We start from the raw sequence: 23,856 nt of genomic DNA on the forward strand, positions 1-23,856 counted from the left end.
CACTCTTGTATATGGGGTAGTCAGGAGAGATAGCTGCTGGTTCAGTGATTGTCCAAGCCATCGTTTGAACAACAGCTGTTGCTTATGTAAATGAGGCTTTAGAGTTTTGGACCTAAATTCAAAATACAATATACCGTATATACTCGAGTATAAGCTGACCCGAGTATAAGCCGACCCCCCTAATTTTGCCACAAAAAACTGGGAAAACTTATTGACTCGAGTATAAGCCTAGGGAGGAAAATGCAGCAGGTACCGGTGAATTTCAAAATTAGAAATAGATACTCCATACCATTCATTATGGCCCCATAGATGCTCCACATAAAGCTGTGCCATATATATAATGCTCTGCACCGTTGCCCCATAGCTGTGCCATATATATAATGCTCTGCACCGTTGCCCCATAGCTGTGCCATATATATAATGCTCTGCACCGTTGCCCCATAGCTGTGCCATATATATAATGCTCTGCACCGTTGCCCCATAGCTGTGCCATATAGTGCTCTGCACCGTTGCCCCATAGCTGTGCCATATAGTGCTCTGCACCGTTGCCCCATAGCTGTGCCATATAGTGCTCTGCACCGTTGCCCCATAGCTGTGCCATATAGTGCTCTGCACCGTTGCCCCATAGCTGTGCCATATAGTGCTCTGCACCGTTGCCTCATAGCTGTGCCATATAGTGCTCTGCACCGTTGCCTCATAGCTGTGCCATATAGTGCTCTGCACCGTTGCCCCATAGCTGTGCCATATAGTGCTCTGCACCGTTGCCCCATACCTGTGCCATATAGTGCTCTGCACCGTTGCCTCATAGCTGTGCCATATAGTGCTCTGCACCGTTGCCCCATAGCTGTGCCATATAGTGCTCTGCACTGTTGCCCCATAGCTGTGCCATATAGTGCTCTGCACCGTTGCCCCATAGCTGTGCCATATAGTGCTCTGCACCGTTGCCTCATAGCTGTGCCATATAGTACTCTGCACCGTTGCCCCATAGCTCTGCCATATAGTGCTCTGCACCATTGCCTCATAGCTGTGCCATATAGTGCTCTGCACCGTTGCCCCATAGCTGTGCCATATAGTGCTCTGCACCGTTGCCTCATAGCTGTGCCATATAGTGCTCTGCACCGTTGCCCCATAGCTGTGCCATACAGTGCTCTGCAGATGGAGACAGCGCCCGGCGTGTGGAACGCGGACAGGTGAATATGTCATACTTACCTGCTCCCGGCGTCCCGCTCCTTCCCCCTGCCTGTCTTCGGTGCCGCAGCCTCTTTATCAGCGGTCACCGGCACCGCTTCATTAGAGAAATGAATAGGCGGCTCCGCCCCTATGGGAGGTGGAGCAGCCTATTCATTTCTCTAATGAGCGGTCCCACGTGACCGCTCAGGGGAAGAGGCTGCGGCACCCGGAGACCGTGGGATGGGCAGGGGGAGCGCCAGGATCGCCGGAAGCAGGTAAGTATATGACAGTGCTCTCCCGCCGACCCCACCACCGATCATGACTCGAGTATAAGCCGAGAGGGGCACTTTCAGCCCAAAATTTTGGGCTGAAAATCTCGGCTTATACTCGAGTATATACGGTAAATCAAAATTTGGCAGTTACCTTTAAGAAATCCATAAGCCCCAATTCATCATTTGTGGGGGGTTAAGTCACTTTCCTTTTTGTCTTGTAATATTATTTGCCCATTTTGGCACCAAAATTTAAAAAATGGCGCAAGCGATTGCTGAATTTGGAGAGAAGTTAAAAATCATCTTGTTTCTGTCTTGAAAGGGTTTTGCAATTTTTTTAAACCAAAAGACACACGTTGTGCAAAATGTAGCAAAAATGTTGTCAAAATACTGATATACTGAAAAATACACCAGAGGGGAGACTGGAGCGGAGTTGCGATAAAATGTGATGACTTTTTAAAAAGTTCCATTTGCTGAATCTCTTGAAATTATCTGGAACCGCTAAACTCAAAGCGGAAAACAAAACAAAACAGAAGAGCACATATAGAATGACCTGAAAAAGAAGGTGCAAATAGAATAACGAATTGTATGCAAACAAAAACAAAACTCAGTAAGCTAGACAAATAAAATGGTGCAAAGGCACTGATGAATCTGGACCATAGTACATTTAGCGTAAAGTGGGATGTAGGACCCATTCTGAGTAGTGGTGACCGAGTATGCTTCTTTCTTGGGTTTTCCGAGCATGCTCGGGTGTTCTCAGACTATCTTGGGCATGCTCGTAGATTATGTTTTGTCTCCGCAGCTGCATGATTTGTGGCTGCTAGACAGACTGAAGACATGCAGGGATTGCCTGTTTGTAGGGAATCCCCACATGTATTCAGGCTGTCTAGCAGCCACAAATCACGCAGCTGCGGAGACAAAACATAATCTACGAGCACGCCCAAGATAGTCTGAGAACACCTGAGCATGCCCGGAAAACTCCAGTATTGAGCATACTCACTCATCACTAATTCTGAGTATTGTTTTGGGGCATTATGATATGTAAGCATTCTTCTGGATCTAGAACTTTTTTTATAACTTATAACTCCTCTGTATTGCTTAAAAAATTAAAAAAAATCCTATCTATTTTTTCCGCAATCTTTTGCAAAGTTACTACAATAAGAACACTTTAAGAGCTCCTAAAAACGAAGTTTATATGAAGAATATTTCAGAATTAAGTCATCCAACGCAGATATCGGATTTTTATTACTTCTAACTTATTTGAATTTTATGGCTACAAAACAAACTGCACAAATGATTTGCTCCTGGATACAAAATAACAAATGACAATTCAGTTTTATCGATTTTTATATTTTCTTGTTGAGACGAATTGTTAAACTGAAAAGTTTTTGCTTTTTTGCTTATTATAATCGTAGCACCAAACTTCTATGGATACACAAGTCACCAAGTTACATTTACTCAATGGCAAATACTGCTATTTCAGCCTGGCTCAGACAAAATAATTTCTTTTTCTCTAACCTTGAGAAATCTCTGAATTGATTGTTATGAAAACTAATAGAAAATGCACCCGGTTTGATTGCTTTATATAAAATCCTACAATTCAATATGTAGGGTTTTTTTAATAGATTTTCAAGGAGTTCCTATTGTTACAAACACAAAGGCACCTGCCGTATGTATTAGTCGTGGTGGATCCGGCATTGTGCACTACCGGCATATTTTACGGCTTTTTTCCTTCCTGTTGGCTTCTATATATTTATGTTTTTTCGATCCTAATGCATATTGAGGGGCTGTGCTTTTCTAGAAGTGATTTCAGAGCTCCGCTTTGTGTTCTGAAGTATATGATAGCTCCCAGGCATTTTTTTTATTTAAATTAGTATATTTTTGGCTATAAATAAAATTTGCAAATTGGATTTATTTAAAATTTTGCAATGTTTTATTTCTTCAGCCTTTGTATTGCACTGTCCACATAGCTGGCTGCAGAATGATTTTACTGAGAATCTGTCAGTGAGCTTGTTCTGAATACAGGCTGCTGAATGAGTTAACTTTCTTTTACTAAACTTCTTTCAGTTGACTTATGACCACAGACCTTGTCAAAGTTGAGTTGAAACTTGTGTTCATAAATCAGCTCAGAAAAAGACAAAATAGATACAAACTCCCTGTGAAAATGAGATGAGCTCACTGATGAATTCTCAGGAAACTCTTTCTACAGCCAGCAATTCATAGGGGAAACAAAGAGCCTGTAAAAGCCACTTGGTGTAAAATGTTTAATGAAAGTAGCCAAACAAATGTCCCCAATACTTTTACTATACTTTTAGGAAAAAAAAAACTAAATAAAGAAGATTTGGTAGTTTTTAGATTTTTACCTGTAAAAGTTGATGAATGGGCTGAGTTGGACCGAACACTTTGTTTTCTTGGTATCTACTTTATTTTTGAATATTCAATATTATAATAACATTTTAATTATACAACAGTAAATAAAAAAATTTAAAATAACATTCTAAAAAATAACAGCGAACACAACAGGGGTTTGGAGTAATAGGAAGGGAAAGGTAAGTATTGGGGTATATTTGGGAGATTACCTGGGTGGAGACATGGGTCCTGCTAAGAGATGGTAGTATTTAGATACTTAGACAAAATTCAGTTGTAGAATATGGAGATATGTGTGGAGCCGCATATTCATCACTGTAATGAGCGGTACCACGTGACCGCTCATACAGGAAGAAGCTGCGACGCTGAGAGAAGGGAGCCGGGTGAGTATTTTATTTCCAGTGGGTGGGCGCACAGGGGGTGGGAGGGGGTGGTGACAAGGATCTTTATTTTAAAGACAAAAAAAATAAAAAAACAATGATTTTTCATTCCTTCTCTCCAGCGAACGCTGCTGGGAAGAAGGAATGTATTCCGGCTTCAGCACCAGATGCAGGGGACAGCGCTTGTCTCTAGCGCTGTCTCCTGCACAGTCCGTGTGGTACCCAGTCGGCACACAGCTGCCGCACGTGTGCCACACTGATGTGCCACGTTAGCACACGGACACACGGACACAGATAACTCCGGTACCGATTTTTCCGGTACCGGAATTATCTGGACCTGTGGGACAGGCCTTACTGCGATCTTTGGGAGGCAGAATGAACAAATAAACCGCATGTGAAGAATTGGTTTTATTTATTTTTTATGCCATTCCTCATAAAGTATAAATGATTAGACAACTTTATTCTTCGGGTTGGTACAATTACAGCGATAACAGATTTATTTTTTTTATGTTTGGTTGCTGTCACACAAACAAAAAATGTTTTTTTTGCAAAAACTAATTTTTGGATCACCATATTTTGAGAGCTCTAATTTTTCCAGATTTCTGCAAACAGAATCAGAGACTGTGATTATTATAATTAATGCACATGGACCTTCTTTATTTGTCAGCACTAAAGATTATCTGCCCCTTGGAATCTTGGGACGACATAGTGCTGCATGACAATTAGATAGTTGCCCATCAATATATACATTTTTATTAACGGCTATCACAGTTCTTTGTATATATTACGAAACAAAAACTTGGACATACTTTATTCTGTCCTGCCCTGCCATTGCTCCTCCTTGTTTCACCTTGAGTCATAACTACAGAGACCTATATGTATCCATTGTATTTCTTTATATGTTTCACATTTTTTGTAACATTTACATTAATAACATTTTGTACTGTGCTTTTAAAGGACATGAATTGACTCCTTGCTATTTTGATTGCTACGAGTTACCAATATATGGGTACATTAAGTGGTACCTTTGCTACATCATAAATTTAATCTAGTTTAGATGCTCTGTGCAAATTACACTGCAAGAACACTGGAGGTGGGTGAGCGCACTTACACCGCTTCTTCGAAGTGCGCTGACCCACTCCAGTGCACTTCCAGGCTGGTTTGTCGTCTACACTAGATTTCTCAAGAATGTTATATCTTCAAAAAAAGCATCATATTGGGGGACAAGCACCTGCACACTAATACCACTACCTTCATATATGAAAAGGCACAGACAGGTTCCCTTTAATTAAAAACTTCACATGAGAGATAACCAATGTCTTTCAATTTATTTTATCTAGGTTAAAATATTAACAATACAAAATGAATTTTTCCAGCATTTCTTTCTGAAACTTACTGTAAATTTTGTAAAACCAGAAACAAAAAAAATTAGGCAGAGTACAGTATATAAAAGGGTTACGTTATATACATCTGTGGACACTGACATATTTTTGGGCCTGTATGTATTTATAGAGGATAATCTAATCTCATACATTTGTTAATATTCTATAAATGCACAAGAAGGGATTATCCAATCATTTGTCTTTTATTGGTACTGATAATAACGTGGAAAGGTTAATGATATTCATTTCATTCTTATGATTCTGGATTGATGGAATGTAGTTGAATCTTTTTTCAATTTGAAAAAAAAAAGTAAAAACTGACAAATATGTAATAAGTTGTTAGGCTCCAAAATACCTCAATGAAAAATCTGATTGATCATGGTTACCACTCATCTGCCGCCGTACATAAAGGCAATCCAGTTCTCAAAATAGTTCTTTTGAAACATGTGACATACATAATATAGTAACATAGTTAGCAAGGCCTAAAAAAGACATTTGTCCATCCAGTTCAGCCTATATTCTGTCAGAATAAATCCCCAGATCTACGTCCTACTAAAGTTCGCCATCGACTGAGTTCGCCATCATCACCTCCTCAGGCAAGGAATTCCAGATTCTCACTGCCCTAACAGTAAAGAATCCTCTTCCATGTTGGTGGAAAAACCTTCTCTCCTCCAGACGCAGAGAATGCCCCCTTGTGACCGTCACCTTCCGTGGTATAAACAGATCCTCAGAGAGATATTTGTATTGTCCCCTTATATACTTATATATACTTATACATAGTTATTAGTTCAACCATCAATCTTCTTTTTTCTAGACTAAATAATCCTAACTTTGCTAATCTCTCTGGGTATTGTAGTTCCCCCATCTCCTTTAATAATTTTGTTGCTCTCCTTTGTACTCGCTCTAGTTCCATTAAATCCTTCCTGAGCACTGATGCACAAAACTGTACACAGTACTCCATGTGCGGTCTAACCAGGGATTTGTACAGAGGCAGTATAATGCTCTCATCATGTGTATCCAGACCTTTTTTAATGCACCCCATGATCCTCTTTGTAATATTTATATATCTATACTTCTCTAACATATCCCATAGTGATCATACAAATAGTGTTATGGCAGGCACTGCTATTAATAAAAAGGAGTGCTCAATGGCAAGATACAAATGGAAACTAAGTACCCACTACAAAAAGGAAAAGATGCACCAGTAAAATAAGGCACTTCTAAAAAAACTATTATAAATAAAATTTCAATAATCGTACCAAATTTGGGCCTGATGCATCAAAACATTCATGGCAGAATTCTGGACTAAAAGCTATGAACTGTTTCAAAATTTTGTCATCTTACTCCAGCACAACCTCGCATCAAGACCAGTAAGAACAACGCTGGTCTTGATGCATCGAGGCCAATATCTTTATTGTGAATACTAAGTGATACAACTAGACAAATGCATCTAACAAGTACAATAAGGTACATATAAAAAAGCATAGTCATAGCTTGAAATAAGGGTAGCAACTCATGAGATGGACTAGTATAGTAGAGCAATAATAAACACTAATATGGTAGTCTTGCAATGTTATAAATAGATTGCTAATAAAAAACAATCCTATGAAGATAATGTATAGAAAACATAGACCATAAATAAGATCAAATAGACCAACTGATATGGTATAGAACATAGGAGTGTGATAGTGAGTTTATTAAGATTCATAATGCCAGATTTAAGGCTCAAAAATATGGAGAATAAAGCCATTATGAGATAGTAAATCTCCATGCGTATTACTAGTACCAACTAGCTTCCTCAAGGGGTATGATTACATAACTAGCCACAGCTATGATGGTAATGTCTGTTTCAAGGGCTGGACTGTTCTCTGCTTTTCTTGCCCACCACATTCTTTACTTACAATGTGCACTGACAGTGCACTCTCTTGCATCCTTATTCTCATTAAAGCTGACAAGAGAGTGCACTGTCACTGTACATTGAAAAAAAATTATGCACAGGGAAAAGGGAGCTCATACTGAGCAGACATCAGAATTGACAACTGACGTATGCTCAGTTGAGCAGGGACTTGCCCAGGCCCTGAAACATATGTCACTGATGATGCTTCATTTCAAGATGGAGATAGAAGCTGCGGCAGTGACTGCAACTTCTGCGAGCATGCACTGGGGATTTTCAAATTAAATATTATTAAACCAGAAGTTGGTAAAAAAATAAAATAAAGCAGTTAGAGAGAGTTGAGGGAGATCAGTAGGCACTTTATAATTAATGTATATAAGAAAAGAGATTAGATTATTATATTAAATAGAAAAACATAAGATTAAAATCAATGTTAGCTTCTGACCACCCTTTTAATGTCACTGAAATCTCTAAAGTGTGAACTTTGGGATGCAGCATTGCAGTAAGGACTCTACAAAGAGGCACAGAGCTAATAATAATATATTCTTGAAATCTAGCTTGCACATCATGAAATACATTAATGGAATATTCATTCACTTTTATATTTTGCCGATCTCTTGCAATATTTTTTCTTTTGCCTTCATTTTTCAGTTGAATTTTAGCTACACTGACATAAGCTGGAGGTTAGAAGAAGCAATTTGGAGTTAGTTGCATAAATTAGTTAACTAAATAGGAGGGAACACTTTGGAATCAGATCAATAGGCATACTACTAAGGCTGTGCAAAATTCCCTGGAAAAGCAAGAGGTGACATCTCAGCTGTAAAGGCTTCTTTTTGGACTAATGATATGTGACTAGAAGAGACAATACAGAAACCTTGGATTCCACAACTGCTGCTTTCTATGGAAACCTTAATGGTGTGTGTAATTAGGATATTCCCTAGCAACAGCTCGGAGATTGCTTACTCGATACATTACAATAATGCGCCTTTCTATATATGAAGGACCAAAATGTCAGTGTAACCATGCCATGTTTTAATGATGCTCCCAAAGGGAGTTGCATGAAAGGATAGTAATTGGCACTAGATATTTAACAATTAAATAGATAACTAAATATACAATGTGATAAAAAAAAATATATGTACAGATGACTGGACTGGAACACTACACCTACGGGTAACAAAGAGACATATTTCGGCTAATCATTTGGAGTGCTGCCATCTTTGCACTTTTTATAATGAGGTCGGGGTCCAGAGTCTTGCCCCATTATCGTGCTAGCACTCAATATTCAGGTGAAATGCGAATGATCCTGGCTATGCATCCAACAAGAACAATTAAGGACTCACATCAACTTCAGATTTTTCGCATTCAACTTCTTCCAGTGTTTTTCATGGATAGAGCTCGTATTTAAGTATTTTAATTTGTTTACATTCCATTGTATTTTTGCAGACCTATTAGTCTTCACAAAATTATGGAGACATGTCAGATCTTGATCAGATTCTCAAAATTGCCAATACCAGCTTACAGATCCGATTTTCACGAACTCTTTGATATGAGAGAGTTGAGACACCTCCTTCAGTTTTTTTTCATCTGAGAAAAATTGATGAAACACTGAGCAAACTCTGAAGGTCAAAACTGACACTGACCGAACTCGGATGATACTCTGATTGCACTGATGACATTTAAATGCAACTCAGACCTTTTTTTTTGCATATTAGATAAATCACAGACAGTGATCCCTTGTGGCTCATTCAGACCACATTTGCTTTTTTTAATCCAGAAAAAAAAGAAAAAAATCCAGCTTCCAAAAGCTTACAAATTTATTAAGGATAAAATGCAAAGTCCAGTCCAATAAATTACATAGTGGAGAGTAGCAAGCAACGCGTTTCGAACAATGGTATGTTCTTTCTCAAAGCAGCTGGTATTTAACCTTGCTGCCATATGTATGCAGTAGATCTTTTACTTGCTGCAGCTATATAAGGCTCGCATGGCCGCACGGCCATACGCTAGTATCAAATCTGTTATGTGCATGCGCCAGTGTGGTCACATTTATGTGTGTTCAGGGACTCGGCTGAAATAAGTCCCTAGAATGCCGGCACCTCCAGCGAGGAGATTGTGTGCGTGGATTTAGGGTCCCGGCTGAAATAAGCCCCTAGAATACCGGCTCCTCCGGTGAGGAGATTGTATGTTTGCGTGACCACAGACTGCCTTCAGCTCGGCAGTTAGCTGTGAACTCCTGTGGGGTTAACAGGGCACAGCGTCTTGTTTCCGTGCGACTCTGTGAAGTAACAGAGTTCGCTTAAACCGCCATATAGTGCCGTCATTTGCTAGCAGCAGGATCCTCCTGCACGGTGGACCCCGGGCTGCGAACACACCAATAAAAACATCTATATTTAATCAGTGCGTTCCGCTAGCCCTAACATAATACTAGCGCCAGGGTCTGGCTAGCAATGGCGGACAAACAGCAATCTTTGCAGTACTTCCAGCAGCTGGAGGGTAGGTTGGCGGCTCTCGAGTGCACAACCTCAGCTGTGGATGTTACTGCAGTAGCTGTTCAGGCTGCTAGCGTGGCTGCAGCAGCTTTGTCCACTGCCACTCCTGTTCTGACCCTGGCTCGTCTCCCGCTGCCAAAAAAATTCTCTGGTGATGGCAAATCATGTAGGGGTTTCGTGAACCAGTGCTCTATACACCTCGAGCTCCTGGCTGCACGTTTCCCTACAGAGCTGGCAAAGGTGGGATTCATTATGTCTCTCCTGTCGGACAGGGCGTTGGAGAGGGCTATGCTGCTGTGGGAGCGTGGTGATCATGTGGTGCAGAATGCTCCGCTGTTTCTGAGCACTCTGAAACAGGTCTTTTTAGGACCTCGAGTCACCCATGGTATGGCACTCCAACTGTTGGCATTGACTCAGGGCTCGTCCTTGGTCAGCCATTTTGCCGTCCACTTCCGCACCTTAGCATCTGAGCTAGAGTGGTCGGATAAAGCCCTCATCCCTATATTTTGGAGGGGGCTGGCTGACCATGTTAAGGACGCTCTGGCCACTAGGGAGATTCCCGCCACACTGTAGGAGTTAATAGCTGTATCTACTCATATTGACCTCCATTTTAACGAGCGGAGGTTAGAGCGAGCCCAGTGTAGGCAGAGGTTTCGGCTGGCTCCCACCTTCGCCAAACCTTTGGAATCTCCTGTCCAGGCACCCGAGTCACATGAGACCATGGAGGTGCTACGAGCGGGACCTAAGTCCCGGACCGCTCGTGCACTTAGTGTCTGTCATGTTTGCCGGCAGTCAGGACATCTTGCCACCAGATGTCTTCAGCGGTCGGGGAAACGTCAGCGTCTAGTGGTAGTAGGTGGAGGTTCACTAGACACGGCGACATTTGCCTCCAAATTGTCCTTTAAGGGGACAATTACCATTGGCCCATCCACTCATTCGGTAGAGCTTTGCGTGGATTCTGGGGCGGAGGGCAATTTTATGTCTTCTGCCTTTGCCCAAAGACACACAATACCTCTGGTGATGCTCGCCCAACCAGTGACCGTATGAGTGGTGAATGGGTCGACACTGCCCTCACAGATTACACACCAGACCATCCCATTTACTCTATCCATGTCGCCATCTCATCAGGAGATAAAATCTCTGCTCGTCATTCCTGAGGGAATTGATGAGGTCCTCTTAGGGATACCTTGGCTACGGTACCACTCTCCTCATATTGAGTGGTCCACAGGCAGGATTTTGGGATGGAGTGAAACTTTTGGGGGCAGATGTCAGAGGGAATGCGTTCAGGTTGCTACTACAGAGGTACCCGCAGATTTCTCCTCTCTCCCCAAGCAATATTGGCCCTATGACTGTCCTATTGACCTCTTGCCTGGTAATGAGCCTCCCCGGGGTCGAGTCTACCCATTGTCTCTCCCAGAGATGGAGGCAATGTCTCAGTACATCCAGGGGAATCTGGCAAGGGGATTCATTAGGAAGTCTGTGTCACCTGCAGGGGCTGGTTTCTTCTTCGTGCAGAAGAAGAACGGAGAATTACGTCCTGCATAGATTACAGGGGTCTTAACGCCATCACCGTTAAGAACAAGTACCCTCTGCCCCTGATATCTGAGCTTTTTGACAGGCTTCGGGGAGCAAGAGTGTTTACTAAATTAGATCTGTGGGGTGCTTACAACCTGAATCGCATCCGTGAGGGGGATGAATGGAAGACGGTTTTAACACCAGGGATGGGCACTATGAATATCTGGTGATGCCCTTTGGGCTTTGTAATGCCCCCGCCGTTTTACAAGACTTTGTAAACGATATCTTCTGGGATATGCTCTCCACCTCGGTTGTAGTCTACCTGGATGATATTCTCATCTACTCTCCAGATATAGACTCCCACCGGAGAGATGTGTGCAAAGTCTTCAACCTCCTACGGGCAAATTCCCTCTATGCCAAGTTGGAGAAGTGTGTGTTTGAGCAGGAGTCTTTGCCTTTCCTGGGCTATATCATCTTGGCCCAAGGATTGGCTATGGATCCTGCCAAGCTACAGGCTGTGATGGACTGGCAAGAACCCCATTCTCTCAAAGCGGTGCATTGCTTTATGGGGTTCATTAATTACTATCGCCAGTTCATTCCCCACTTCTCAACTTTGGTAGCTGCTTTGGTTGCCCCCACCAAAAAGGGAGCAAATCCCAAGTTGTGGTCAGAAGAGGTCTCCAAGGCCTTCCTCTCTATTAAGTCCAACTTTGCTAGTGCTCCCATTCTACATCGCCCTGATGTAGATAAACCTTTCATAATGGAGGTGGATGCCTCGTCTGTCGGTGCTGGAGCAGTCCTATTCCAAAAGGATGCTCAAGGTCGGAAGCATCCCTGCTTCTTTTTCTCTAAGACCTTCACACCGGCAGAGAGGAATTATTCCATCAGGGACAGGGAGTTGCTAGCTATGAAGTTGGCCTTCTCGGAGTGGAGACATCTCTTGGAGGAGGCTCATTTTCCCTTCCAAGTTTTCACCGACCACAAGAACTTGGTCTATATTCAGACTGCCCAGCAGCTAAATTCTCGCCAGGCCAGATGGTCCCTGTTCTTCTCCCAGTTCCATTTCACCCTCCATTTTCTCTCCAGGGAGAAGAACATTCGTGCCGATGCTCTCTCTTGCTCTGTAGTGTCATCAGCAGAGGAGGAGGAACCTTGGCTTATTATCCCATCTGAGAGCCTGAGGACCGTGGCTCCGGTTTCGTTAGAGTCTGTGCCTCCGGGTAAGACTTTTGTGCCAGAAAATTTGCGACCGGAGGTTCTCTCTTGGGCTCACTCGTCCAGGGTGGGTGGACACTTTGGGACCAAAAGGACATCTGAGCTTCTGGCGAGGACGTACTGGTGGCCGCATATGGCCCGTGACGTCGGAGACTATATTCAGGCGTTTGTCTCCTGCGCCAAAAATAAGTCTCCTCGACAACAGCCAGCTGGCTTACTTTATCCCATGCCGGTGGCAGACAGGCCCTGGGAGATGGTCGGGATGGACTTTGTGGTGGGCTTACCCAAGTCCCGTGGCTGCACCATTATTTGGGTGATCACCGACCATTTTTCCAAAATGGTGCATTTGGTGCCTCTTCCACAGCTACCTTCTGCACGGGCTCTGGCAGCGTTGTTTATTAAACATGTCTTCCGCCTACACGGTATGCCGGACAAAATTGTCAGTGACCGGGGTCCCCAGTTTGCGTCTCGGTTCTGGAGAGAGCTTTGTCATTTACTCAGCATTGAGTTGAATCTCTCTTCAGCATATCATCCCGAGACGAATGGGTTGGTAGAGAGGGCCAACCAGACTCTGGTCACATATCTGCGACATTTTGTTTCTGCTAGGCAGGATGACTGGGCATCCTTGCTACCGTGGGCGGAGTTTGCGCTTAACAACGCCGTAGCCGACTCCACTGGTCAGACTCCATTCCTTCTTAATTACAGTCAGCATCCGCGGGTTCCTGTGCCTATGCCCGTGTCTTCTACCGACTCCAGGGTGGCAGACTGGGATGTGGAGGCACAGGACATTTGGGACCGCACTCAGGATGCCATCCGGGCCTCCAAGGAGAGAATGAGGTCCTCCGCCGATGCACATTGGTGCCCCACTCCGATCTTTGCTCCTGGCGACTTAGTGTGGCTCTCCGCCCGTAACATCAGGCTGCGAGTTGAGTCCACTAAGTTTGCACCTCGCTACTTGGGTCCCTTCAAGGTCCTCGAACAGGTTAACCCTGTGGTCTACCGTCTGGCCCTTCCTCCACACCTGGGTATCACTGACACCTTTCATGTGTCTCTCTTAAAGCCCGTATACATGTCCCAGTTTTCTGAGTCATCTGCCGGGACATCGGGTTCATCTTCGGATGATTACGAGGTGAACGCTATCTTGGGGTGCAAGGTGGTACGTGGCAAAAAATTTTATTTGGTGGATTGGAGGGGTTATGGTCCAGAGGACAGATCCTGGGAGCCTGTTGAGCACATTTGGGCTCTGCAGCTCATTGCTGCCTTTGAACGTAGCGAGGCCCAAGGAGGGGGGTAATGTTAGGGGTTGAGTTCCTGCCTCTGCACAGGGGGAATCTCGGGCCATCTCCGCTGCGGTCTCCCATTCTTCTTCTGCCACAGTGGAGCCTGCTCAGCGGAGACGTCGGTCCCAGCATCTTGCTCAGTCCCACTCTGTACAAAGAGTTACTGCTGCTTTTCCTGCTTCTGCCATTGAAGTCAGTGCTGGGCAGCGGCGAGCAGATGCTTCTGGGACTAAGTCCTGCTTTTCTCGTTCTGAGCATGCCCTGAGTAAGATCTCTCTGTGGGGATCGAGGGTCACATGGTCAGACACTGCAGCTAAGTCCATTGGTCCTTTCAGGAAGGTCCTGTAGGTGCTAGGACTAAGTCCTGCTCTGCACACACTGAGCATGCCCAGGGCAAGATCTCTCAGTGGAGATCTAGGGTCACATGCTCAGGTATGGCAGCCTCTCATTGGTCCTTCTAGGAAGGTCTTTTACTTGCTGCAGCTATATAAGGCTCACATGGCCGCACGGCCATGCGCTAGTATCAAATCTGTTATGTGCATGTGCCAGTGTGGTCACATTTATGTGTGTTCAGGGACTCGGCTGAAATAAGCCCCTAGAATGCCGGCACCTCCGGCGAGGAGATTGTGTGCGTGGATTTAGGGTCCCGGCTGAAATAAGCCCCTGGGATACCGGCTCCTCCGGTGAGGAGATTGTATGTTTGCGTGACCACAGACTGCCTTCAGCTCGGCAGTTAGCTGTGAACTCCTGTGGGGTTAACAGAGCACAGCGTCTTGTTTCCATGCGACTCTGTGAAGTAACAGAGTTCACTTAAACCGCCATATAGTGCCGTCATTTGCTAGCAGCAAGTTCCTCCTGCACGGTGGACCCCGGGCTGTGAACGCACCAATAAAAACATCTATATTTAATCAGTGCGTTCCGCTAGCCCTAACAGAGGTAGTTCACATAAACGTTTTTACACACAGACCTGATGGTCTGTGTGTAAAAAAGAAATCACAGCTTACACTACTCTGATTCATACTTTGGATCAGCCTTGCCCATTTTAAGTCAATGGGTGCATAAAAATGGATCACATACATGTTATGATCGGTATGTCATGTGTTTTTCATGGATACATTACAATTAGAAAGATAAGATACTCTATTTGTTCTTTATTATTTATTAAAATTTTCATGTAAAAAATGGTTGCCATACGGATGTGCAAATTTACTTATGGATTCTAGACGGATGTAAAAAATGGAAACACAACTGTTATGGGGATGAAAACATGGAAGAAAATAGTCACTTTTTTCTGGATGTAAAAACCGACGATTTCACAAATGCTCGTGTGAACCGAGCCTAAGCTGGAAAAAACTGGAGTGCTGCCTTCGTGTGCTACTGCTCTAGATTCAAGGAACTGTTCTATTTAAAAACTTTTTTTATTAAAAAATGTCAAAAAAATATTTTTTTAGATGTTCACAATTTTCATGGAGTGAGCTCTCCCTATACCTGGCAGGTAATGACTGTATGTTACAGCCAGGACCTGGCCCATGTTGAGCTATGGTGAATTTTTGATGTTGCATTTTTTTTTCTCCATTTCTGCACCAAATAGATAAAATAGGTTTTTTTCAAAAATATGCAGCGTAATAACTCACCAAAATTTGCTAAGGGAAGGTAATCCAACAGTTATGGATGGAGCGGAGTTTACCATATGATTCTTAACCTGTTAAATGTCTCTGTCAATCTCTGACAGTGGCATTTAACAGAGGCCTGTAATTTGGGCATATCATTACATGATGTTATCAGGAGTCCCTGATGTGTTGCTTTGACAGCAGGGGGTCTGGTAAAGCCCATATTTTTGTTTTTGTGAAGCTCTTTTGAAACACTGGCAGTGGCACTGGCCGAGCTTCAAAGGACATTTCTTTAATATATACAGTGATGCTGCGGCCATGTTGTATACAGCACAAGTGATCAGATGATTACAACTTCAAGTCTAACAAGATTATTAAGAATAATGAAAAATCCAAAATAATGTTTAACAAAGTATGAAGGAAATCAAAAATCATAAAAGTTTAAACCACCCCTTTTTTCACCCATTAAAAAAGGTAAGTAATAAAAAATAAAACAATACACATGTGGTATCACCACGTTCAGAAAAGTCAGATCTGTTAAAAAATAAAAATAACTACACTGAGCAGTAAAAATCATGAACAAAAAAAATTCAGCAATGCCAAAATTACATTTTTGTGGTCGCTGCAATTCAACAAAATGAAACAAGCAATCAAAAAAAGTCTCTATCCATTAATCCACAAATTATATAAATAAATACATTATCTTGCTGTGCAAGAAATGATCCATCACACAGGCAATATCCATGACCACTTACCAGCCTGAGAATACCAGCCCCAGCTGTCTGCTTTAGTTAGGCTGGTTGTCAAAATTGGGGGGGACCCCACGCTGTTTTTTAAAATTATTTATTTAAATAATTAAAAAACAGGGTGTGTATCCCTCTTTACCTGATAACCAGCCTTGCTAATGCTGACAGCTGAGGGTTGCCTGGCTGGTTATCAAAAATACAAGGGAACCCAAGCCAGTTTTTTAAATTATTTATTATACTCCCATCAGCCTCACCTGCTCTCGCTGCTAATAGTGGCAGCAGGCTTTGTCTGATGGGAGCAGTAGTCCCATCAGCCGATACCAGTGACCGGAAGTAAACTTTTTACCTCTGATCATAGCTGCGGGCTCACTCTGTCATTTGACAGCGTGGGAACCATGGCTGTCTGACTAGCGGTAATGATTTTATCACCAATCAGATGCAGTATTTGCAGCACTGTCAAGCACATGACAGCGCGACAAACACCCGATGTTAAAGCTCCATTAATGGAAAAATAATTTGTATGGCTCGCAGAAAATAGCAGCACAAACTTTTTTTTTCATATTTTAACAAATCAATTAAAAAAGATATATACAATATAAAAATATATTCAAATTTGGTATCACCGTAATTATACTGGCCTAGAGAACTTTATTGGCAGCTCATTTATTACCTCCCAAATAAACACACTAAAAACAAACAAAAAATAAATCAGGAGCAGAATTTAATTTTTTACATGATCGTAATGCACTTTTGTCTCAGGCAAAATTTTGTCAAACGTACCCCACACAACTTTACAATAGTAATGGAAACATTTTTTTGTTCGCACCATCAGAGCACAGTCAAACTTCCCTCGTCAGCTAACCACCAGCTTTGTACTGAATTGTAGCTTCCAGAAGGAATAATGTAAACCAAATAAATAAAAAAGAAAACACATTGAATTTAGTCTAAAAATTAAAAGTTAATTTCAAGCAGTTTTTCAAGCCTCAGTAGACGTTAAGTACACTTTGTGAAGATCACATTTCATAATGTGATCTTTAGGAAAAAAAATGAAGTCCATAAACACTTAGAATATTACTCACGTAAACACTGCGGAACTTCTCCACTCCAGGTGCCATTGCCAACGCAGGTCAGCACTGCAGGGAAGGACAGTTCATAACCTGGAAAGCAGGCATAGCTGATACTGAAACCCCAATCAAAATTTGTTCCTTCAAGTTTTCCATTAGAAAGTTGAGGAGGATATGGGCAAGTGACAGCTGCAAAACATCAAAGACAAACCATACATTGAAATGTTTTGATTAATGAGACCTAGCCTGAGACCTAATGAGAAATAGGTGACCATTCAATCTCTAAGCTATGTCCTGAATGATGTTTTTCCACTATATACATAGTGGCCATGTTGGCAATCTGTTGCTGTCATATGAGACCCCTATGAACCACCTTTTACCTGAGAGCTTCCACGGCTCCTCCTTTGATTAGATAGCCTGGCATGATGTCATCATTTCTCTGTGATACATTTATGATGTCACACCAGGCTGGCTTATCACAAGAAGAGCCATGGATGCCGGTTGATCGTAGGCAGTTCTCAAGACTTCCATCTGACGGTCACTGATTACTGATGTGACCACTAGACCTGGTTCTGTCAATTGATTCAGACCATCTCTAAAAATTGAAATTTGTACTTCTAACGATAAAGCATTACCTTTACAAAGTGGGATAACTCCACTCCAAGTCCCATTGCTTGTACATTGACGTGTAATTGAGCTCTTGGGATCCATCGTAAATCCAGGTTGACAAATATATGTAACATTCTGTCCCACAATGTAATCTTCTCCATATCTGATTCCATTGGCTGAGACACCAGGATCTCCACAGCTGATTACTGTGTGCGAGATGTCAAGGCATTAATATTTATCCAACTGATCTGGTAGTAAAATTACATCTTTTTTTTCTTATATAGAAAACTCTTTAGACCCATCTTGTAAAGTGGTCTGTTTGCATGACAAGTTGGCAGGTTGTAATTTCTTTGTGATAGTACTGTTTTTGCTGGCCTCAGATGACGGTTGTGACAAATAACCTTCCATTTTCATCCCCATAAATCAAATGATTTTCCATTTATCCGAATGTTTGCATGACTATAACCATATGACCAGATTCCACAAGGAAAAAAAACTGCATGCACTAGTGAAAAAAATGCGTATCTGATCTAACCCACTTACAATGGTCTGCGTGCTATTCATTTTTCACATGGACTGAAAATAGGCAGTTCTGAACAATGCCTTAAAATTAGACCCTCAAAGTCTACCTGTTTGTTAATGCACATGCATACAATATGATTGTATTATGTAGCTGACCCACAAAACATCAGAAGTCTTCTTACTTGGAGCAACTGCAAGCTAAAGACCTTTACGGAAAAGAAAATATGAAATCCTTGTATTCCTATATTTTCTGGTGTTGAAAACTTTTATTGTACATATGTGGTCATTCATTTTTTTTATAAGGTTCATTAAAATTGCTTTTTAATTGTCAATTATTCGCGCAGTAAGTGCTCATCTAATGTAACGGAGCAAACTTATTATATTGCATAACTTATCTAGCAAAATAAAAATAAATCTTTTTAGCAAGACATAGATAAAATAAGAGCTAGGATATATAAATGCTATAGACGTATTTTACAGGGAAAAAAAATATTTATACATTGCAGTAGTTTATATTAGTTAAAAAAAGTTAACACAATTGAGTCTTCCATTCATTTTCAGACCTGCTGATAAGCAGTTTGCAGCTTAATTTAAATTTCAGATACTTATTGTATGGAATTGCCTCTCTCAGTAATACAGGCTGAAGGTGAGGTCTGTGTGCATTTATGTTCATTAGTTCAAATATCTTCACCACAGCTTCTATCCTGAACTCTTCCTAAGGCCGGTATCACACTTGTGTGTGCAATGTGAGAAACTCGCGCAAGTCTCTCGGCATCAATACCCGGCACGTCCGCTGGCACCCGGGACCGGAGTGTGGGGCTGCATAGAAATACATGCAGCCGCATGCTCTGGTCCCGAGTGCTGGCGGCAGTGCCGGGAATTGATGCCGAGAGACTCGCGCGAGTCTCTTGCATTGCACATGCAAGTGTGACCAAAGCCTAAGCTTTCCTTCTGTTCTATGTGCTGTTGTCTCTGCCTACCTTGAGACTGTCTATACTTTCTCCCCTCTCCTCACTATGAAATCTGTGCATCACCCCTTGTTGCTGCTATCTCTACCATTGAGAGAAGAGAGCAAAAAAAAAAGCCACCAGAACCAGGAGCTCTGAATTATTTGTAACATTTTTGCAGATCATTCAGCTAACTAAAGGACTATGGAAACTTCTTAGTAGGTAAATGGATAACTTTTTATCAGCTGATCGGCCCCGCAACTGCATGTGTCACAGCTGTGTCACAGTCACAGCACATGCATGGAGAACCCAACAAACAGGCAAAGAGGGAAGAACAAAGAAGGAACCTGAACAAATTCACTCAACTCTACAATTTTCATACGATTTCAATTTTTTTGTTCAATTTTTTGTAAATAATTTTACACCAACATACTTACTTGTGCAGTTGGGTAGTGCCCCTGACCATGTGCCATTGACTGTACATTGTCTAATGTTAGATCCAGAAAGAATATAGCCGTCCACGCACGAGTATATGACTGAGCTGGAGAAAGTTGTTCCATCAACTCGAAACACTCTTCCATTTGCCGTGGTTCCAGGATTTCCACATTGAACGGCTAAGATAAAGTAAAACAAAGAACACATAAAGAAATAATAACAAACACTTGATATTGATAATATGTGAATAAAGTGAAAAATATCTAAAATAAATATTTAAATAAATACAACCTGAAAAAAATCCTAATTATTTGGTAGAAAACTTTAATTACATGGCACATACTGTATTTATCATCATTGCCTACATTGACACTGAATCTTTTTTGCAGATGCCACGGCAGTCACTGCCAGCCATTTATACTACTACTACATTGAGATATCTAGCTGTCTTTCCTGCTATTGACAACTTGGTAGACAATGTGTGAATAAGCATACATAATGCATTCAGCTCCTTGTATGAATCTTTTCCAAGCTCAATTACACAGAGAAAAGCTGGGGCATCGTTAGGATGTAAAATGGATGAGGAGTATGAAGACGGAAATGTTTCAGATTTCTTAACGACACCTCAGCACATTTTATCTAAACAGTTCCCGGAAACTTAATGGCCCAGAACCTAATTGTTAAAAAGAATTATTTGAATAATAATGGGGGAAAATATTTAAAGCTTCCTAAGTAATTTGTGTGAATGAAAGGTAATTGGAAAGATACAATATTTAATGGGTTGGCTAAAATTAAAGAGATATTAAAATGTCTAATTTACCTAATTAGGGGAAAACACGGGGGAATTGTAAAGGAAATTGATGTATGGGTAATTGCCCAAAGTTTATATCATAGTCATGTTCTCTGCCTCTGTCCTCTTATTAGATGATATTCTTTTTTTTACAGATGGTTAAGAGTATAAACTGGTCAATTTCTTGTCTTCGTGTCTGAGTCTATAAATTCCCATACGAAAATACTCGCTTTTGTCCATTTTTTTTCCTGGTCTCAGATTTCTGTTTTCCATAGATAATTCTCTAATTATCGTCTTTCCAAAATTGTTTTATTATTACGATACATATATATATTAGAGAAAAGTCATCCGAATACTGAGATTAAGGCAGAACTGGCCAACTTCTTTATGAGTATGGGGACATGCAAACTTTCCTCTTATGTCAAAAGAATTGATCCTGAAGATTAAAAGATCAGCATGTTAAGGCTCAGTGCCAAATACATTTGTTTTCAGGGGAGATAAGACACTGCTGGAGGTATACACAAAAACGCATGCAGATTCCGAACATTTGCATGCGTGTGTATGAAGGTGTAGAGGTGGTGGAAGAAATAGTTGTCACCAAAACAAAAGAATGGCTTTTGAAGGTATGTGCGAACCTTAGATTAATGGTGGACTACTCATTTTAGCAGAGATTCTTAAAATAGTTTATTTGAACCACAGATATTTATTGGAATGGTCTATAGGTCTGATGGCTGGGATCAACAATCGACCTCAGCACCTTTTGTTCCTACAAGAACTTCATTTTGTTAAGGAAAGCAGATCCAAAGCAGAAGACATTCTATTACATTCACATACACTAACATGGTCTACGCAAAGAGGTTATTCATGGCAGATATCTGTATCTACTTCATGCTACAGATGCTTGGTATCATTTATGGTTTTTGCTATGTACAAATTTAAAAAGGGAAATAAAAATAATAGTTAAAGGTGTAAGGTCCGATTCATCAAGGTTTTTACGTAAAAGCTTTGAAAAGTCACCCGTTTTTTGTTTTTTTTCAAAGCAGAGCTGTAGAGGAGTCAGGACAAGCAATATGCCCACTTAAACAACTCATGAAAAATGCCAGGATTATTTAAACCCAGAAATAAATTCCTGTGCCTGATTGGAGTAGAACATTTGGCATGGAGAATTGAGGCACACCCAACTCATAAAAGGTTCCTCTTAATTAATTTTGTATGTGGTCACATTTGTTTGTATTCACATATTTGATATTTAATATAGACTATGCAATGTTTTTCTTGAGCATTTAACTCATGTATTGTATGGACCCTTACCTCCCTTTTTGTCTATGGGAGTTTTTTAATTGCTTTTAAATCACAGTTTTTGTGTGGTGTTGTTTAAATAAAAATTGTCACATTTTGTATTTAAATTATCGGTGTGGTGATCCCATTTATATGATGCATATACTTGTCTTTATGTGGTGTAGCAGTATAGTTTGTGCAAATAATTTCGCAAAACAAAGTCCAGCATCCAGGTCAGTCATTTCTGGCTGCTAGACAGGAACCCCGAGAACCACTTCCTACTTCACAGCATCTCTAACATTGCTTTTGATTAGTCAGAATATTGAGACATCATAGATGCAGTGTGACAGACATGCAATGTAATGGCAAGCCAGCTAATCAAAAGAAGACCAACAGATGCAATTCTCTGAGCTTGCAGCCAGATATTATTGACCTGGTCATAGGACTGGGTAATATGCATCAATTCACATCAACTTTAGTTAGCAGTAGTGATGGGTGAACCGGCGGGTTCGCCCGAGTTTTTTTGTAAAGTTCGAGTTCGGGACCGGAGATGACACAAACTTGTGTCCGAACCCTGAACTTGGACTTTACAGATATGGGATGGGGCGGAGGGGCTGTAAAAGATAAAATTAATAATAAACTTTAAAATTATACTTACCTGTCCAGCGACACGTCCTCCCGTCCCGCTGTCTCTCGGCTGTATCTGCTTCCGGGGCTGCTCATTACCTTCCGGCGGTATTTACTGCACTCGGCAGTCTTCGGCTTTTTCCAATGGAAACCTGTGTTCGGGACCATGTGACCGAAAACTATGCATTCAGTACGGTCCCGACGTTTACAGTTCGGGTTCGCCCATCCCTAATTAGCAGTAATTTTGAAGATATAAACAAGGACTATTTTTCAAATTGCAAAAAAAATACATAATGGGGGTGAAGAATTAATAGATGACAGGAGAGAATTAAATTAAATGGACGTGTAAGAGTGAGTGCACTGTCGTGATTTCCTAAGTGCCAAAAGAAAGATCATCATTTTGAATATGTCGCAGTTTAGACTGCTAACTGTCATAACTGATTAGAGGCATATTGGGTGCCAAATCCTGTTGACAGATTCTCTTTAAAAGATAGTCCAACTTTATTTATTAAAACTTGATAACCCTATTAATCAGTTCACCAACTTTATACCACAGGTAACAAGTAGCGATGAGCAGATCAGTCAAATTTCAAACTGGCCGGTTCGCACAGGTTTTCCTAGGAAGTTCTTTTCTAAATGAAATGTCCCTAATTATGCTATGGATTCTTCCCAGACCCTAGAGCAAATAAATGTATTATATAAAAAATTTAAAAATCATTATATTCACCTCTCTGCGGATCTGTCAGGCCTCTCTACCACTCAACATCATCCATTTGATCCTAGTCACATTTTGTACGCTTGCCGGTCGCGCTGATATCCCCAGACTCTCATAGAAAGCCATAACTGGGAATCAAAAGTTGCAATGAGGACTGGATGTTTGACATTTAGGAGCAGAGGAGTTAGAGAGATGAACGATTATTTGAGTATAAGGATTTTATTTTATTTTTTAACCATTTGATGGCTTTCCTCCTGTTCAGAAAAATGTATTCCAATGGCCACCATTTTGCGGAAACCGGTAGAAAGCGAAAAACAAAAATCAGCATTTTGGTGGATGTGGAATGTTGTAAAATTTGAGTAAAATTCAAGCCCATTCAAATGCATTTGAATGTTCTCTAGTGATCTGGATTGGATCTTTTAGCCTTGCTTAGGTAACCTACTAAGGAACCGAATCCATGAGATATTGGTGACGTGCCTCCGGCACTTTTAGACCCTTCATATTGATGGGAAGATGAGAAAACTGGTGCTCAGTACAAAATTGGGCATTATT

The 23,856-nt window shown here is 41.4% G+C and overlaps 1 protein-coding gene across 7 annotated transcripts in view; it reads right to left on the reverse strand.

Annotated features, from left to right (window-relative positions):
• CSMD3 (CUB and Sushi multiple domains 3) overlaps window positions 1-23,856 on the reverse strand; it is a 1,888,113-nt gene that overhangs the window by 76,502 nt on the left and 1,787,755 nt on the right. For all 7 annotated transcript variants that reach the window (XM_077271102.1, XM_077271099.1, XM_077271098.1 and 4 more), the window contains 3 exons: window positions 19,897-20,073; window positions 18,017-18,196; window positions 17,397-17,570 (listed from right to left, as the gene is read on the reverse strand). In XM_077271102.1, coding sequence (XP_077127217.1) covers window positions 17,397-17,570; window positions 18,017-18,196; window positions 19,897-20,073 — 531 coding nt within the window. The remainder of the gene's footprint in view (window positions 1-17,396; window positions 17,571-18,016; window positions 18,197-19,896; window positions 20,074-23,856) is intronic.

The sequence above is a fragment of the Ranitomeya variabilis genome, chromosome 6, assembly GCF_051348905.1.
Source record: "Ranitomeya variabilis isolate aRanVar5 chromosome 6, aRanVar5.hap1, whole genome shotgun sequence".
Classification (NCBI taxonomy): Eukaryota; Metazoa; Chordata; class Amphibia; order Anura; family Dendrobatidae; genus Ranitomeya; species Ranitomeya variabilis.